General features: G+C 42.6%; 1 protein-coding gene across 1 annotated transcript in view; it reads right to left on the bottom strand.

The window, feature by feature from the left end:
• ANO3 (anoctamin 3) overlaps positions 1–19,457 on the bottom strand; it is a 1,942,403-nt gene that overhangs the window by 243,860 nt on the left and 1,679,086 nt on the right. The window contains exon 19 of the mRNA XM_085643623.1: positions 7,433–7,544. Within this exon, the coding sequence (XP_085499749.1) occupies positions 7,433–7,544 (112 nt within the window). The remainder of the gene's footprint in view (positions 1–7,432; positions 7,545–19,457) is intronic.

The raw sequence follows: 19,457 nt of genomic DNA, 5'->3' as shown, positions 1-19,457 counted from the left end.
CCAGGCTGCATAACACAGCCTGGTGTGGAACATGCCCAGGCCCCAAGTACCCATGTGAGCACCGATCCACGGCGCTCCGACCAATCACTATGCTGCATTGCAGCGTTGTGATTGGCCGATCCACGGCACTCAGACTAATCACAATGCTGCATTGCAGCGTTGAGATTGGCTTAGGCCCAAAAGCAACGCTACATTGCAGCGTTGTGATTTGGCTATGGGAAGCCTGGGTACTTCCTGGTTCTGGGACTCGAGTAGCAGAGGAGAGACGCGGACGGCGGAACAGGTAAGTGGTACTCATTCCCTGCCAGCCGCTATTGGCCCCAGTAAGGAGGAAAAGCCAAAAGATTTATAGTTCTTGAATGAAGCTGTAGTGATCAGGGAAAAAATAATTTAGAGTAGCAGATGAATGTGTAGAAAAATAGGGGATTGACTAAGTTGTAATGTATCCTTCTCAGGGCAAAGTCACATTACATATGAATTAGTGTACAAGTGACATCACAGGAAGGGCATTCCCTGGAATCCATCTATGACAGGTTAGCTTGGGTGACATATACTGGAATTATAGATAATTGATATAAAATGGATGTAGTTGATTTGGATATAAGGCTGACTACTAACTCTCTATGGCAGGCATAAGGAGAGAAAATGCATGTTCAACATCCTGCATGTGCTGTATCTGGCCTGTATTTTAGACCATGCTGAGTGTAGACCCGACCCATGAAACCCCATGTTCCCAAACACAACATCAGTCATTTGCTAGGGCTTGATGAAGCTCCACAACGGTCCTGAGAGAAACACATGCAGATTCTTTACTGTCTGCTTTAATATTTTCCTTCTTTAAGATATCTGTAATGTCACTATTGAGATGTGGGAGATTGGTAATTAATTAGTGTTCAAAAATCACAAATCCAAGAAACCTTTGGCTTTCTTATATGTTGGTGGGAGAGGGCTATTCAACGATGACTCATATTTTCTTTGGATGCATAGACAGACCAGTTAAAATCAACCCAAACTCAAGGTATTCAATCTCCTACTACCAGAATTCAAATTTTTCTTCCTTTCAGATAAAATGTTAATATTGGAGACTGAATAAAACTACAACCAGATATTATTGATGTTCATTGACAGGTTTGAAAAAAAACAAATGTCTCCTAGGCAAAGCATATAATGGTGAACTGGTCATATGAACCTATATTTGTTTCATATGAGATAGTACGTGCACATCAGAAGCAACACCTTCATACCTAAAAGTGTAATGGGCACAAGATTAGAGCAAAATGATGATGTTAATCCTTTGCATATGAGGATTTACTTGGCATATGGACTGCATGTTATGTTACATAAGTTTTAAAGCACTCTACTACCCAGCAAGGGAGTCCTGAAGAAGGATAGCCAGGCTAAGCTGCAGAATTAAGAGAGGTGGAGGAGCCACGTGTTTAACCTCTCCCTGAACATCAGTGACAAAATTGATCGCAAGTCTGCAGGAAGAGAGTTCCACAATGAGCAGGACGGAAAGTGAATGAACATCTTCCCATTCTACATCTTTTAATGGAAAGCATAACCAGCAGATTTACACTTGCCAATCTCAAGGTGCAGATGTGCAGATAGAGAATAATTTTACATTTAAGATATTGTGCACCTGAATTGTGAATTCCTCAAAATGCCATGCACATGGCTTAAACAGGAAATGTGCCTGAATCAGAAGAGGTTTCTGAGGTAGTTGGAAACTGATTGATGGTTAGCAGCCGTAAGATTGATCTGGGAGGAAAAGGAGAGCTCATGTTCAAGAAAATACCTATGTTTTTGGCCATCACTAAAGAAGTGTGAGTGAAGCTCAACTCAGAGGACCACCAGGCATTGGACCATGCCAAAGATAAGCCACCAAAGAGGAGCACTTTAGGTTTATCGCCGATGAGCTTGAAAGAGCTGGTTCTCATCCATGCAGCAAGAGATGGCATGCATGAGGAAACATTTTACTGTGTCGAGGCAATGCTGTCTGAAACAGAAACCACAATTTGGGTACCATCTTTATAATACATCACCTCAAACCCAAAAGATTGATTCAGTATGACGAGAGGGGAGACATAAAGATTAAACAGGGTTGGGCTCAATGAGGGACTCCAAAGGTAATCTGTATCCCCCCCCACACCCGAACAGTACAGAAACAGCATCTCTGACTGCGTGCGATTGGATAGGAAAGTTTCACTGCACATGCCATTTCAGAAGGATGGCTGATCAAGATGAATTGTGGGACTGTGTCAGATGCTGCGGATAAATTGAGTAGTTCAGGGCAGATCCATGATCTAGATCCTTGAACTAGGATGAGTTGAATTTCACCCTCCACAGCAAGTGTTGCACTTTTCATGCTATGGAAAGGTCTAAAGCCAGACAAAATAGAGTTCAGCAAAGAGTATGATTCAAGATTCAGAGAATGTTGTGTGTTAACCTCTTTCTCCAAGATCTTTTATGAAAGTGGTAGTTAAGATATATGCTGACAGTTGCTCAAAACTATCGGATAACTAGGCTTTTTCAGCAAAGGGAGAACTCTGGCATGTTTTCAACTAGCGGGCACAGAGGCAAAGATAAAGAAAGATTTGGAAGATCAACATTAGCTGGTGTAACTTCATCTGAGAATAGGGGGAGAGAATCGCAGGGGGAAGGATTAAGTTGTGAGCCAGATTTAATCTGCAAAGCGAATAGGAAACTGACTGACACATTATAGTAATGAGGGGTTGTAACTGTAACCATTCTAAGATGGCATGGGAAAATGAAAATTCAATGGCGTCGAAAGACGGCTGAGTGTTGAAGCTAACTTGGAGTTTCACAAATGTATCTTAAAAGAATAGCGAGATGTGGTTACATTGCACACGTGAAGGAGAAAATGTCTGAGCATATGTTTCATGATCCTAACAATTTCTTTAGATGGATTTCTTGCACATTTTGGTAGCGAAATAAATAGTACGTGATTCACAAATAGGTGTATGGTAATCTTTAATTGTTCTTGACCCAGTAGCTTTTCCTCCATGTATGCATTTTGCACTGTAAATTCACTTATGGGACTACACTGGTGAAATTAATTTACACAACCAGGCCCCAGAAAATCCTTCAGTAGTGGGAGTGGTGAGCCATGCCAAGTCCCATGAATGGAAAGGGAAGAAACACCCAGAGAAAGCTAAAAGGCAAGTTCATGAGGTACCGAAAACAGAGAGGCGAGATGTGGAAGTTAAGACCTCTGTGAGTATCATGTGCTGCCTCTGTTGGAATTCAGACACTATCGTATGGTATTGAGTAGGCACCATGGTCTATCATAATTGAATGCCTTGATATGTTTCTAAAGTGCAATTAGATCATGTTGTTTGAATTGCAATTGGCATGCTTAATGAGTCTCTAACAAGTGTTCAGTCCTAGTTCCATAACTTTTGTTGCCTTAGTGCATCGACAAACACTGAATTTCCTACAAGGAAAGTGATCATAAAAGTGGAAGAGATGGGCACACAGTGCAATCTTTCATGGGTTGGATGGGGATAAGATTGTAGCAGGGTCTCACAATTATTGCTGTGTGTTTGTGTTTTTGCTCATTCTATCTCCTTTTTGGCATAATATCTGTTTTCAAGTTTACTCAATAGGTAGTCAACCTGTTTTTCAAGATCTGATGTTTCCATAGACATGCTCCTCTGTCTCAAATATTGACTGAAACACAGGTTATTTTCCAAAAGCTTGTGGATGAAAACTATCAAAACGTAGTAAACTGTTTTGACAGATAGTTTCTGGTATCAGTGGTGGCTCCTCGGAGGAGCATCGCTCCACTGACTTCAATAGGAAAAATAAAATGATAATAACTTGTGTTATTATCATTTTAGTTAATGATAATAACGTATGGCTCTCGGGGTGGGGCGGGGCTGGCCAGAGCAGGGAGAGGAGTGGTTTGCTTCCCCGGCCCTCTCGGGACGGTTAAACAGTCCTGCACACTTTGCATCCTCCCCATCAGGCTGCATTACACAGCCTGGTGAGGAACATGCAAAGCTTCCCAGTCTCCGTCTGAGTGCCGTGGTTCAGCGCTCAGACCAATCACAATGCTGCATTGCAGCATTGTGATTGGCTATGGGGAGCCTGGGGGGCGGATTATTCCTGCTCCTTCATGCAGCCGGCGGAGACAGGAAGAAGAGGATAGAGAAGAGGCAGCAGCCGTTCAGGTAAGTGTTTTTGTTTTTTTAATTGATTCCGTCCTGCACACCCCCTTCGTTGCGCCCGCCCCGCCCCACTACTCTCTATCAGCAGCAGCCGCTACTGTCTGGTATATATCAATGTTTAGTTGACCACCTTTCTTCATGATTCTGAGATGCAAGAGGGCTAGTTCATGCTTGTTAATAATATGGGTAAACCTCAAGTAATGCTTCTCATTGTACAGCATATCCACAAACTCTAGAGCAGGGGTCTTAAACCTTTTTATAATAGGAAGCTACTTATGTTCAGTGAAAATGATCCCAAGCTACTGGTATTATAAGTGTTGTTATAGTGACCACATCAGACCAGATTACATTAGTGGCAACTATATGTAAGATTATTAGAAGTAATCACCTCAGTGCATCTGTCATGGTTGCCAGCAGTAACGTTAAAAAAGGTAATAATATTAGCAATAAGTCTCTCCAACACTGCATGATTGTTCAATCAAATATCAGCCATTTTTCTCCAAGAATCAATATTGATTTCTGAAAATATACACAGTTTCATCTCAAATGCACACTATTAAATGTGGGTTTGCATAACTTAATTCAGCAAAAGCTTCCAAACTATTAGGCTTGGCTGCACACTGGAGAGCTACATAGAGGTAGCTGGTGAGCTACCGGTAGCTTACTGGTAGCTCACGAGTTATTCGTTAGAGAAACGTGCTGTAGAGTCTGATTTTAGCTGCCATTCCAGTTGATAAAGATGTCATCTATGTATCTTTGCTATGTTGCAGGCATAGGTGTCTCCTGATAAATGTGATGACATTTTATGACTGTCTCTGGATATCGCAAAACCAAAGGGGATGATGGACGGAGTGTTGAACATTGCAAGCACTCACCCCCAGTCAACTGATCTGGGTTTAATCCATCATCATTCTTTAGCTCACTCCGCCACCCCAGTTCAGACATGGCCATGTGCAAATCAGTCTGACCCTGTGCCTCATGGGAACCGTCCAGCCCAAACTGCCAAGCCATGTCTTCCCTGGACCGGAAACAAGCATCCTGGGACCGGTTTCTGGCTAATCAGCCGTGATCAGCCATGCTAGCTTGAATCCAGTGGCAAAGTGAGCATGGGACCCACGTCTGGGCATACCCTGCCAACTTAGGGCGAACAAAGCAAAACCAAAGGGGATGATGGACGGAGTGTTGAACATTGTAAGCACTCACCCCCAGTCAAGTGATCTAGGTTTAATCCATCATCATTCTTCAGCTGACTCCGCCACCCCAGTTCAGACATGGCCATATGCAAATCAGTCTGACCCTGTGCCTTATGGGAACAGTCCAGCCCGAACTGCCAAGCCATGTCTTCCCTGGACCGGAAACAAGCATCCTGGGACCGGTTTCTGGCTAATCAGCCGTTATCAGCCAGGCTAGCTTGAATCCAGTGGCAAAGTGAGCAAGGGACCCACGTCTGGGCATACCCTGCCAACTAAGGGCGAACAAAGCAAAATTGATTTGCATATGGCCATGTCTGAACTGGGGTGGCGGAGTGAGTCCATCATCCCCTTTGATTTTGCCCTGGATATCAGCTAAGGCTAGAACTGGGCATTTTCCACTGCAGCTGGGAATTTGAGATTTTCATTAGGCACACAGGGCTGTACTTGGAACAATTAGGGTACTATTTGACAAATGATGACTACACTTAGGCAAATGATGGCACTTGCCATGGAGCATGATGGGTGTACCTCTTGAGTGTAATGGCACTGCCCTATCTAATATTAGGACTGGGAAAATCTTTACCTACATACATCACCGGCCTCACATTCAATTTCTTTGTTTCTTTCTTTTTAAAGTTTTATATAGCGCGAACATGACTCTAGTGGGCATCAGAGCGCTTTACATAAGAGTTGAGAAACCCAAAGGCTATGATATAAAGCAATAACAACCGATATACTGATATAAGGCAAAGATAAAAACCATAACAGCCAGTAAAAATGACAACTAAAAGACATAAAAGAGGTAGGCAATGGGGTAATACAATTGCCGAGTAGGCCATAATCAGCCTTACATGATAGGAGACGAAAGGGCAAAAGTTTCTAGGTCAGCGCGGTGTTCATCAGTAAAGTTTTCACTTTCCTTTTGAAGGCGAGCGTAGAAGGAATCACTCTAGTTTCTGGAGGAAGGGAGTTCCAGATCCTCGGGGCAATACTTGAGAAAGTACGATTGTAGGTTTTCATTTTTTTATATTTCTTCGGCTTGAGAAGCAGGGTGCTGAAATGCAACAGGAAGAACCACGGGGTGACATTGGGATACAGGGACACGGCCTCAATGTGTGCTCTGTGGGAAGAGCTTCCTGTGCTGTCACTCAGGGCATCCTCTGCTCTGATTCACTGCTGGCCATCACAGTAAAAGCTAACACTCTAAGGCTGTACACAGGTTATTCTCTGCTGCTGGAATATTTAAAGGGCGGACGGACCTCCAGTGCAGGGGAAGACCCAAGCATTGCCTGTCCCTCAAGGCCTCAGTTATTTGGGCAGGACGTTCAAAGGCATGGAATTGGTGGTCAGCAGCTGCTAGCAGTAAGAGCTGCTGCGGGAATCTTTACCCACTGTCGTTCGTACCCCCTGGTGTTCTCCCCTTATTTATTTATTTAAAGAAAATTAATAAAATTACGCCAGCTTCGCCCTCTGCAAAGCTGGTGAAGTTTAAAACTACGTAAATGTGTGAGACAATCATCCATATAAGACACTCACATGTATGACAGGAAACGTTGGCAGTTTTGTGCTCGAGACTCAGTAAAAGTGGTGTTAGCCGTTTGACGACCCCATTGGGGATGGAGTGTGAGCTTGAATGCCCAAACCTCTAAGTATCCCACACAGCCCAAAACCATTCATTACCTTTTCTTATTCAATATTTTAAGACGTAGACGAACTTTACTTTTATGTCTATCTGCATGCCAGTGCCTCAAACTAATATCCTGACAAGGGAACAGTTTGCCATGTGTTTCTGACAAGTAGCTCGTTTTTGTATTCGTGTCACACATTGTTTCCATGCTATCAATGAGTCAGGCACTCGCATGAACATGATACTCTGTGAAAGGGGCGGGTTGACTATGCTAACTTCATCTCCCCCTGCGATACTGAATTAATTTAAATCTATGCTCTAAAAATCCAGCACGAAACTTAAATCATTTGAATTTACACGCCAGTTAAAGCAATGCCCACATTTTGTTTTCCAACTTAAAAGTAAAAAAATAGCAAACCCACCTTCCTAGAAAAAAGGCAATGTAGAAAATTGAGCTGTTTAAATTGACAAACTGAAATAAGAACATTTTCAGGGCAAAACTGTTCTCCCACTCAGAATCCGTTCTTGGGTGCTCTGAAAGGCAAGAGAGAGAAAGAGAAGCGTCACAAAGCCACCCATTGTTGTCACTTTCTAAAGCACGGCACAGCCATGACATTACTCTGCAAAACGATTCCTGGAACTCACTGTTCCTTAACCCTGTGGGTGCAAACACTTTCCAATAACTATTGTTTTTGATAGTGGAGACAGTGAAAGACTAAATGGGCATCAGAGAACCCCGTAGTGGTGAAACACCCGAACATACTAAAAGGAGTGCGTTTACTGTCCATCATAAACACATTAATTTATTATTATTTATAACGCAGAGCGAGAGCACACTTTTTTTTCCACAAACCGTAATCCATTGTAATTGCAGATGCCTTTTTAAAACTGGAAATAAATAGAACAAAAGGGGATGCCGATGCTGCACTCAATTTGAGGAGAAATTTTGTCAAATGAATAGATTAAATCAAATCCATTTAAACCATTTAATGGCTATTTTTAATCAGAAAATATATTTATGCACATTTTTAATTTTTTGCACGGTAGTATTTAGAACATTTAAACAATATCAATGAAAATTAAGACAAACATTAAAGTACATTTCAAATATTTACATAACATTACATAGACACATCCAAAACATCACACCACTAGCATACCTCAAACATTCAGACAATGAAACAACAAAAATTTTTTGAATTTATATATACACAATAAGTCCATAAGTGAAAGTCATTTGCAATCTTTCTAAAGCATATATTTTAGATCTGTTTTGGCAGTTTTTTACAAGCTGAAGGCGAAGACAAGTCAACGTGGGTCAACGCGTTTCGAATCCCTTCACCGGGGATTCTCATCAGGACCAATATAATCTAGGAGAAAGGAGAAGAACACTAAGTTGGACCAACAACCCTTTAGTCATAACCAATTCAAGGCCGCTATATTCCAATGGTGAACCTTACCAAAAATGACAAAGAAAAAGCTCTAATTGGATGGTGGAAGGACTTTGCAACCAGGATCTGAAACCATTAGAGTGACAAAACCGTTTTAGACAAAGATTTTGAAAACAGAATAGAGCAAAGAAAAGAAAAAGCACTACTGTCCCTATGTATGGTCACTAGACACTGTGTTGTACTTACTATCAGATGTGTGTATAGTCTTCTAAACACGTCTTGGGCCCCTTAGATTAATCAAAGTAATGTAGAGACGCTTGAGTGCGAGGTAAAGGGTCGAGGACAAACTCGGCGGCCAAAATCTAAAAATCAATGAAGAGTCGGCGTAAAACAATTGAAATGCCTAACTCTATTCGATATTCTCACTCGCACGATCGTATTGTCTGTGAAGTATCTGATTTGCAAAATACCTGGTAATTCGTTTTAGACCCGCGTCCTTGGAGCCGACGTGAACCGTGCACCTGGGTGGGTGATTAAAATCGGAGGTTGCGGCCATTTTAACAAACCGCGAGGTTGACGAAACGGGGGCGGTACTGGATGGAATTCTGGGACGTGTAGTCTATTTTCAAAACTAACCCTTGAAGGTACGAGAACCCGGATCTATCATACTTCTGGAAATCGGGACCAATTATGAAAGCGGTGCTCGTAATGTAGACGGCACCGAAATCAGCTGTATTACTGGCTTTGGACACAAGAATGTTGGTTATATATCCGTCAATAAAACTTTATTGCACTAGAGTGCGTTTAACTATGTGATGTTACAAATTCACATCAGTGTTCCTTTTTAGGATGATTTAAACGCACGTTTGCAGTCTTTAGACAGCGTCTTGCCAGGGATAAATTATATTCTTATTCCAATGGGGCCCATATTCTTAAGATAATTGATACGTACAGTTTGGACTCACATGAGCATTACTCTTAGGGTGGACTCCTCGAGCATTTGCAGTGTACAACGGCGGGTCGTACTCGTTGCCCAATGGGACCCATATTCCATAAGAAAGTGGGTATGACAACACATACCCTCATGTGTAAAGTGGAGCATTTTGGACTCCCACAATCGGAATGTGTACAGGGATATTTACAAATTGAAAATCTCGGACAGCTCATTTAATCCTACAACTGATGTATTAAACTTGATGATGAGCATCGCCTCTCTCTTCACAAGTTTAACATCGAGGTCGCCTCCTCGGTCATCCTGTGTGACTTTTGAGATCACAGTCCATCTCACATCTCTTTCTGTATGGTTATTGAGATGCCAATGGTTCACCAATGGAGCGTTAATCACCTTCTTGCATATCCTCGATTTATGTTGCTGAATTCTTGTCCGTACCTCTTGATTTGTTTTCCCGATGTAAAGTTTGTCACAAGGACAGAGTATCCCATATACAACAAATTTTGTTTTACAATTTGAAAAACAATCATGTTTCCAATGTACATCCCTATGAGTGAAATGATTTCCTTCGATTGTGGAGTCGCAACAGACACATGTCCCACATTTGTGATGCCCCTGTATCGGGGGTAAGTTCAAAAGACTTCTTATGTCCGGACTTTTTGTTTTGGGTAATGCAGCTCGGACTAGCTGGTTGGCAATACTTTTGTCCTTTTTAAACGCAAATAGCGGGATTTCTTTAAGTGAGGCATCAAGGTTTTTAATGAGATGCCAATTTTGAGATATGGTCTTCTTGAGCCAATTTGCGGTGGGACTATAGGTCGATACACATACAATCCTGTTGGTTTTTGATTTATCCTTTCTTTCCAACAATACATCTCGTGGGGTCCACCATGCTCGTTTGATGGCTTTCTTTAATAGTTTTTTGGGATAACCTCTGGATAGTAGGTTATTTTTCAAATTATCAGCATGATGTAAGTATTCGTCTTTAAAGGTGCAATTTCGACGAATTCGTAAAAATTGGCCGTATGGCAGGCTGTCTCTTAGACTCCTTGGATGGTTACTCGAATAGTGCAAGGCCTTGTTCCTGTCAGTTTTTTTCTTGTACAGTGTCGTAACCAGACAGCCGTTGTTGGGATAGATCTCAACGTCTAAAAAGGAAATCTTACATTTCGAAAAATTCAGACTGAATTTTATGTCTGATGTTCTGTTATTAAGCCAGTTGACAAACTCTTGGAGTTGTCTTTCATCCCCTGTCCACGTTAGAAACACATCATCGATGTATCGGACCCAATTTGTGATATAGATTGTAAACGGATTGTTGTTATAAACAAATTGGTCCTCGTAGTTGGACATGAAGAGCACTGCCAACTCTGGGGCAAAAGGACACCCCATCGCAACTCCTTTGGTTTGCAGAAAAAAATCTTCCTTAAAGCAAAAATAATTGTTTTTGAGGGCAAATGTGGCTAGCTCCATGATAAAATTCGTCGGAACTTTTTCTGGTTTTGGTCTACTGTTCAAAAATGACTCCAAGACTGCCAAACCCTCGTCTTGAGGAATCTCAGTATAGAGCGAGGTGACGTCCAAAGTTGCAAGGATGTGTACATTTTCATCAAATTCCATTAGGTTTAATTTAGTCAGGAAGTCTGTTGTATCTTGTATGTACGACTTTACATCCTTCATAAAAGGTTTAAGGAAAAAATCAACGAACTTTGATATTGACTCGTTCAAAGACTCGCAGCCCGAGACTATCGGGCGACCCGGAGGACTCCTTTGATCTTTATGAACTTTTGGGAGGACATAAAAAATTGGGATCCGAGGATTTTTATTCCTTAGAAACTCATACTCCTTTTTTCCAAGGAAGCCTTGGTCGAAACCTTTTTGTAAGATGTTGAAGAGTTTTCCTTGCAGTTCGGTAGTGGGATCTTTGTTTAATTTGCGATAGCAGTGCACGTTGGAGAGTTGTCTCATGACTTCTGTTGTGTATCGCTCGGTGGCCCAGATGACAATTGAACCGCCTTTGTCGGCCTGTTTAATTACTATCGACGGGTCGTTCTTAAGTGAGACCAGCGCTTCTTTCTGTGCTTTTGTAATATTAGGTCTGACAAATCTCTTCCTTTTGTTTTCTGTTTCAGCAATAGCTGAAAGCACCACTTTCTCAAAAATTAACACTTCTTTAGGTGTTTTAGCGTATCTTACGCCTAATCACGTTTTTTTCAGACAATCCTACAGAACAGAGCAGTGAAACAACGGGCTTGAAGAAAAAATCTACTTTCTGCCCCCCCTCTGCTAAAACACCTAAAGAAGTGTTACTTTTTGAGAAAGTGGTGCTTTCAGCTATTGCTGAAACAGAAAACAAAAGGAAGAGATTTGTCAGACCTAATATTACAAAAGCACAGAAAGAAGCGCTGGTCTCACTTAAGAACGACCCGTCGATAGTAATTAAACAGGCCGACAAAGGCGGTTCAATTGTCATCTGGGCCACCGAGCGATACACAACAGAAGTCATGAGACAACTCTCCAACGTGCACTGCTATCGCAAATTAAACAAAGATCCCACTACCGAACTGCAAGGAAAACTCTTCAACATCTTACAAAAAGGTTTCGACCAAGGCTTCCTTGGAAAAAAGGAGTATGAGTTTCTAAGGAATAAAAATCCTCGGATCCCAATTTTTTATGTCCTCCCAAAAGTTCATAAAGATCAAAGGAGTCCTCCGGGTCGCCCGATAGTCTCGGGCTGCGAGTCTTTGAACGAGTCAATATCAAAGTTCGTTGATTTTTTCCTTAAACCTTTTATGAAGGATGTAAAGTCGTACATACAAGATACAACAGACTTCCTGACTAAATTAAACCTAATGGAATTTGATGAAAATGTACACATCCTTGCAACTTTGGACGTCACCTCGCTCTATACTGAGATTCCTCAAGACGAGGGTTTGGCAGTCTTGGAGTCATTTTTGAACAGTAGACCAAAACCAGAAAAAGTTCCGACGAATTTTATCATGGAGCTAGCCACATTTGCCCTCAAAAACAATTATTTTTGCTTTAAGGAAGATTTTTTTCTGCAAACCAAAGGAGTTGCGATGGGGTGTCCTTTTGCCCCAGAGTTGGCAGTGCTCTTCATGTCCAAATACGAGGACCAATTTGTTTATAACAACAATCCGTTTACAATCTATATCACAAATTGGGTCCGATACATCGATGATGTGTTTCTAACGTGGACAGGGGATGAAAGACAACTCCAAGAGTTTGTCAACTGGCTTAATAACAGAACATCAGACATAAAATTCAGTCTGAATTTTTCGAAATGTAAGATTTCCTTTTTAGACGTTGAGATCTATCCCAACAACGGCTGTCTGGTTACGACACTGTACAAGAAAAAAACTGACAGGAACAAGGCCTTGCACTATTCGAGTAACCATCCAAGGAGTCTAAGAGACAACCTGCCATACGGCCAATTTTTACGAATTCGTCGAAATTGCACCTTTAAAGACGAATACTTACATCATGCTGATAATTTGAAAAATAACCTACTATCCAGAGGTTATCCAAAAAAACTATTAAAGAAAGCCATCAAACGAGCATGGTGGACCCCACGAGATGTATTGTTGGAAAGAAAGGATAAATCAAAAACCAACAGGATTGTATGTGTATCGACCTATAGTCCCACCGCAAATTGGCTCAAGAAGACCATATCTCAAAATTGGCATCTCATTAAAAACCTTGATGCCTCACTTAAAGAAATCCCGCTATTTGCGTTTAAAAAGGACAAAAGTATTGCCAACCAGCTAGTCCGAGCTGCATTACCCAAAACAAAAAGTCCGGACATAAGAAGTCTTTTGAACTTACCCCCGATACAGGGGCATCACAAATGTGGGACATGTGTCTGTTGCGACTCCACAATCGAAGGAAATCATTTCACTCATAGGGATGTACATTGGAAACATGATTGTTTTTCAAATTGTAAAACAAAATTTGTTGTATATGGGATACTCTGTCCTTGTGACAAACTTTACATCGGGAAAACAAATCAAGAGGTACGGACAAGAATTCAGCAACATAAATCGAGGATACGCAAGAAGGTGATTAACGCTCCATTGGTGAACCATTGGCATCTCAATAACCATACAGAAAGAGATGTGAGATGGACTGTGATCTCAAAAGTCACACAGGATGACCGAGGAGGCGACCTCGATGTTAAACTTGTGAAGAGAGAGGCGATGCTCATCATCAAGTTTAATACATCAGTTGTAGGATTAAATGAGCTGTCCGAGATTTTCAATTTGTAAATATCCCTGTACACATTCCGATTGTGGGAGTCCAAAATGCTCCACTTTACACATGAGGGTATGTGTTGTCATACCCACTTTCTTATGGAATATGGGTCCCATTGGGCAACGAGTACGACCCGCCGTTGTACACTGCAAATGCTCGAGGAGTCCACCCTAAGAGTAATGCTCATGTGAGTCCAAACTGTACGTATCAATTATCTTAAGAATATGGGCCCCATTGGAATAAGAATATAATTTATCCCTGGCAAGACGCTGTCTAAAGACTGCAAACGTGCGTTTAAATCATCCTAAAAAGGAACACTGATGTGAATTTGTAACATCACATAGTTAAACGCACTCTAGTGCAATAAAGTTTTATTGACGGATATATAACCAACATTCTTGTGTCCAAAGCCAGTAATACAGCTGATTTCGGTGCCGTCTACATTACGAGCACCGCTTTCATAATTGGTCCCGATTTCCAGAAGTATGATAGATCCGGGTTCTCGTACCTTCAAGGGTTAGTTTTGAAAATAGACTACACGTCCCAGAATTCCATCCAGTACCGCCCCCGTTTCGTCAACCTCGCGGTTTGTTAAAATGGCCGCAACCTCCGATTTTAATCACCCACCCAGGTGCACGGTTCACGTCGGCTCCAAGGACGCGGGTCTAAAACGAATTACCAGGTATTTTGCAAATCAGATACTTCACAGACAATACGATCGTGCGAGTGAGAATATCGAATAGAGTTAGGCATTTCAATTGTTTTACGCCGACTCTTCATTGATTTTTAGATTTTGGCCGCCGAGTTTGTCCTCGACCCTTTACCTCGCACTCAAGCGTCTCTACATTACTTTGATTAATCTAAGGGGCCCAAGACGTGTTTAGAAGACTATACACACATCTGATAGTAAGTACAACACAGTGTCTAGTGACCATACATAGGGACAGTAGTGCTTTTTCTTTTCTTTGCTCTATTCTGTTTTCAAAATCTTTGTCTAAAACGGTTTTGTCACTCTAATGGTTTCAGATCCTGGTTGCAAAGTCCTTCCACCATCCAATTAGAGCTTTTTCTTTGTCATTTTTGGTAAGGTTCACCATTGGAATATAGCGGCCTTGAATTGGTTATGACTAAAGGGTTGTTGGTCCAACTTAGTGTTCTTCTCCTTTCTCCTAGATTATATTGGTCCTGATGAGAATCCCCGGTGAAGGGATTCGAAACGCGTTGACCCACGTTGACTTGTCTTCGCCTTCAGCTTGTAAAAAACTGCCAAAACAGATCTAAAATATATGCTTTAGAAAGATTGCAAATGACTTTCACTTATGGACTTATTGTGTATATATAAATTCAAAAATTTTTTGTTGTTTCATTGTCTGAATGTTTGAGGTATGCTAGTGGTGTGATGTTTTGGATGTGTCTATGTAATGTTATGTAAATATTTGAAATGTACTTTAATGTTTGTCTTAATTTTCATTGATATTGTTTAAATGTTCTAAATACTACCGTGCAAAAAATAAAAAATGTGCATAAATATATTTTCTGATTAAAAATAGCCATTAAATGGTTTAAATGGATTTGATTTAATCTATTCATTTGACAAAATTTCTCCTCAAATTGAGTGCAGCATCGGCATCCCCTTTTGTTCTATTTATTACTTTTGACTTGGCCCTGCTGCCTATGAGTCAAGACCCAAGCTTGTCTTGTAAGTTTTTAAAACTGGGACACATCCTTGTCTGTAACCAAAAATATTTACACAATAGTGGTAGGGGCACACTACTATTGAATACCTCATTTTATAATAGAAGGGAATCTGCTCCAGATTACACGGGTATCCTGGGAGCGTACCAGAGGAAGGTGTCTAGTCCTGATGTTTTTTTTATTACAACATTATTCGCGTAATTACGGGAATTGGTGCGTTATACTTGTTACGCAAAATTCCTGCCGTTACGCCATATGCCATGTTGCATAATCATGCGGCATTTACATTAAAATGTTGCCGCGAATGCTCGTGAGCAGCTGTTGCTCACAGTGATTTTGCGTTTTGCACTATTTTGTAGTGCAAAATGCATCCTCGCTTCAATAATACGCGGATGCGAATGATGCAGATTTTGCACACGTTTCTTCTTCCCGAGGTACTTCTGTATTACAGAAGGTGCTGGAGATGCTCGCGTGGCCCCTTCTTTTCATACACATTGTGCTTCAGGGAATATTCCATCTTTTTATGGTTGTGTGGACAGATTCCAATGCGAAAATTCCTTTGAGTCGCCACCTCAATAATTTTACCGAGGCGAACCTATAGGCAAATTCGCTCTCTGTGAATACACCGTGTGTCACCAGGACAGGGCTGGGCACCCAATTCAGCCCTGGCAATTTGGTCGGGTAAGCCCGGGCAAGGGTTGGGGAGGAGGCAGTTGCAAATGTGAAGCACTTTTTAGGTCTCGCCTGAGCCAGCGCTTTGGCGCTGCTCTCGTGAGAGCTTTTGTAAAAGGGGGGTCTGGAAGTGCAAACCAGTGCTTTCAGACCGCCAACTACAGTGCATGTGCGCCGGGCGCGCGCACCATTTGGCAGCCTGAGTGATCATTTCGCGGCCGCTTTGATGTTCTCAGTGAGCCACGCGGCCACTGAGAACATCAAAGCGGCCGCAAAATGATTACTTTCACTTTGCGTGCGTTCTTTCGTTGTTCTGCCGTGGTGCCTGGTGAGCACTTGTTTTTTTTTTGTTGCATATTTATATAGCGCGAACTCGACCTGAAGGTATTGGAGCGCTTTACATGAGCACCGTATTTACACATTCAGGCACTGGGCGATTACGTTTTTTGGCCACAATCACAGGATATGGACCGTGGGCAACCCTCCTACCCGCACTTCCATGTTGTTTGGCCGGAATGTGCTCTCTTAAGAGAGGCGCGTTACTTTAATAACATTCAGGTGCCCCTGGGACACCCCCCAGACTGACTATGCAAGTGTCTGAGGCCGTGGTGCAGGCCGGGCGCTGGGGCTGCTGCTGTGCCCTGCGCCGTCGCTGCTGCTATGAAGGTGGTGCCAGCGCTCCCTTCACGAACCCAGTCATCATGGGCCCCTTCATGCCCCCTGGCTGACTCCCTGCTGAGGATCACACTTCCAGAAGAGCGCCGGCATCTCCCCCAGCCCTGCCATCATGGGCCCCTCCATGCCCCCTGGCTGACTCCCTGCTGAGGATCACACCTCCAGAGCAGCGCCGGCATCTCCCCCAGCCCTGCCATCATGGGCCCCTCCATGCCCCCTCGCTGACTCCTTGCTGATGACCACAGCTCCGGAGCAGCGCTGGCATCTCCTCCAGCCCTGCCAGCATGGACCCCTCCATGCCCCTGGCCGACTCACTGCTGGTGATTACACCTTCGGAGCAGCACCGGCATCTCCCCCAGCCCTGCCAGCATGTCTGCGCCCAGCAGGTCTGTGGTGCTGAATTCACCGGGAAAGAAACCAATGGACACACAGGTTACATTTCTCCTCAAGCTTCAGGTCCTGTGAACGTAAAGTGACGTCACTGCTCTGTGAAGTATGTCTTGTTTCACTTCGCCAAAACAAAAAAGTTTTAACCTTTTTTAAAGTGTTGTATGGTGGCAATGTTGAGAGCTTGTGGCGTGTGCAATTTTAATGTGAAACGAAGCAATATTCCTTTTTATGCTTGGGAATAGCTGATTTCATAAGCATAAACTTTAAACTAAACGTGCACAGTAACACTACATGAGGTAATAACCTTCTTTTGAGAACTTAGACAACTATTTAGAGAATTGAAAAACGGAAACTTTTTTTACCATAAAGGTGATTCATTCAGTCCCTTTGGACATTTTCACCCTCCTGTTTAGTTCGCACAAAATAGTAGCTGAAATGTCTTTTATGAGTCACCACCTCACGTATCTTACAAGCAGTGAGGAATGTGTGATTAAAGTGTTTTTTTTCAAGGTGGGAAAATCTTCACTTCAGCAGGGCTCGCACTTGAATGAACAGTGTTGTGTTGCAGGAAGTGCTGTGTGTCCTGTTTACTTTGTAGAGCCAGATTGTCTCAAACTGGGGGCTAGGTCTGTAAATTGTGGCGGGTACCGTAATCTGTCCTTGGCATCACCCGCTGTTTTCTATGCTCTGATGCGATACTGCACTGACCTCGGAGACAATCCTGCAAAATAAGCAACCGCGATGAGATTTTAAAGGCACAACCTGGACACAATCACAGAAAGCGTTCCATCTTGGGGATAGAATAATGAATTATTTATTATTATATGAAGCAGACTTTCCCGCCTATTATGTATTATCTAATATTTTGGAGCTGGGTTCTTCACAGAGGGGTATGTATTGCCCAAGAACACCAGGGTGCCACTTAAATCTTCATTTTGAAGAATGCAGTCGTTTCATGTTTAGTTATTATTAATGTAATAATTTTTTCAACTAGGCTCGTTGCTCCAGTTAGTACATTGTTTTACATTTAGGGGCAGATTTATGTTTGACTTGTGCCTCATTTACGCCGCCGTTGCGTCACTTTTGTGACGCAGCAGCGGCGCAAATCCTGCGCCATGGTGCGGGGTATTTACAATGTGACGCATCTGGGAGATGCGTCACGTTGTAAAGTCCTGCGCCACATGTAGGCGTTCCAGGGCAGGTGGGGGCGTTCCGGCGCAGGAACGCCTCCTAAAAGTGGCTGAGTGAAATCTACAAGATTTCACTCAGTCACTTTTAGCCCATGCTGCGTCAAAACCCTGCGCCTGCTTGAAGCAGGCATAAGGATTGACGCAGCATTGTGAAGATAGGGCCCCCCAGAGCATTGCTGGAGCTGCGTCGCGCTTGCGACGCAACTCCAGCAATGCGCCACTTTTACGGCACAGATGCGTGACGCATCTGTTCCGTTTTTGCCCCATGGTGCGCCGCATTATAAATGCGGCGCATCCATGGTGGCGGAGCTGAGGCGCAAAATAACTGGCGCATCCCTGCTAATATGCAGGGATGCGTCAGTTATTATAAATATGCCCCTTAGTATTCCAATGCACTTTCTTGTGTTCTACGTTTTGCTTAAAATATTACATTTCTCCCTTCAGAAAAAGAAAGCAAATAGTAGCAGAATGTCTGAAGTCGTTACCCCTTGAAATACTCGACTCTTACTCCACTGAAGTAAAAAGATATTTTTTTTACTCATAATTCCCAAAATTGATCTAAGAAGAGGGCAAGGAGCCCCCCCATTCAAAGGCTTCTGAAGCCTTCAACTTTGTCAACTCAGATACTGAGATTCCTCTAGAGGGGTATAGCCCTCCTGTGCCAGTAGCAACCACTTGAATTCCTTCCATGATATTTGTATTCATTCACTTGTCGATGTCGCGACCTCCATGACATTTTTAGGTCAAGCTTGGGCAGTGCATGTGCTGCTCTGAGATGCATGCTGTATTCAGGTATGGACTTGAAGCTCCGCCTACTCTCCATCCATATTTTTCATTGTCTTGTATCATTGCCCTTTGTAAACTCAGGCTCTTCTTTGGTCAATAGCCTACGTAGGCCCTCCTTAGGGCCGCCTTGTCTCATCTTGTAACCTCCCATAAGGACTGGCCCTCTAACGTGTTGTTACTCAGTAGGCTTTATTTACAGCCTCCGAGCACTATTTTGTTTAAATGTTTTCACCTGCCTGCTTTGGACTCGTTCTCTCCTAACGCTTGAATATTTTTTTATAGCTCTGCATGCCACAGGGGTGGCCACGCTTTTGGTTTATTTGCAGTGCCAAGTGTGGCCATTTCAATTTTTCTTATTTTATTTTGCTCTTTATTCACTTTCTCATTTTTGTTGTTTGCAAGCACCCCATGCCGCGCTTGAATG

This window comes from Triturus cristatus, chromosome 3_1 (genome assembly GCF_964204655.1).
Source record: "Triturus cristatus chromosome 3_1, aTriCri1.1, whole genome shotgun sequence".
Taxonomy (NCBI): Eukaryota; Metazoa; Chordata; class Amphibia; order Caudata; family Salamandridae; genus Triturus; species Triturus cristatus.
This window is presented reverse-complemented; position numbering and strand designations above follow the sequence as displayed.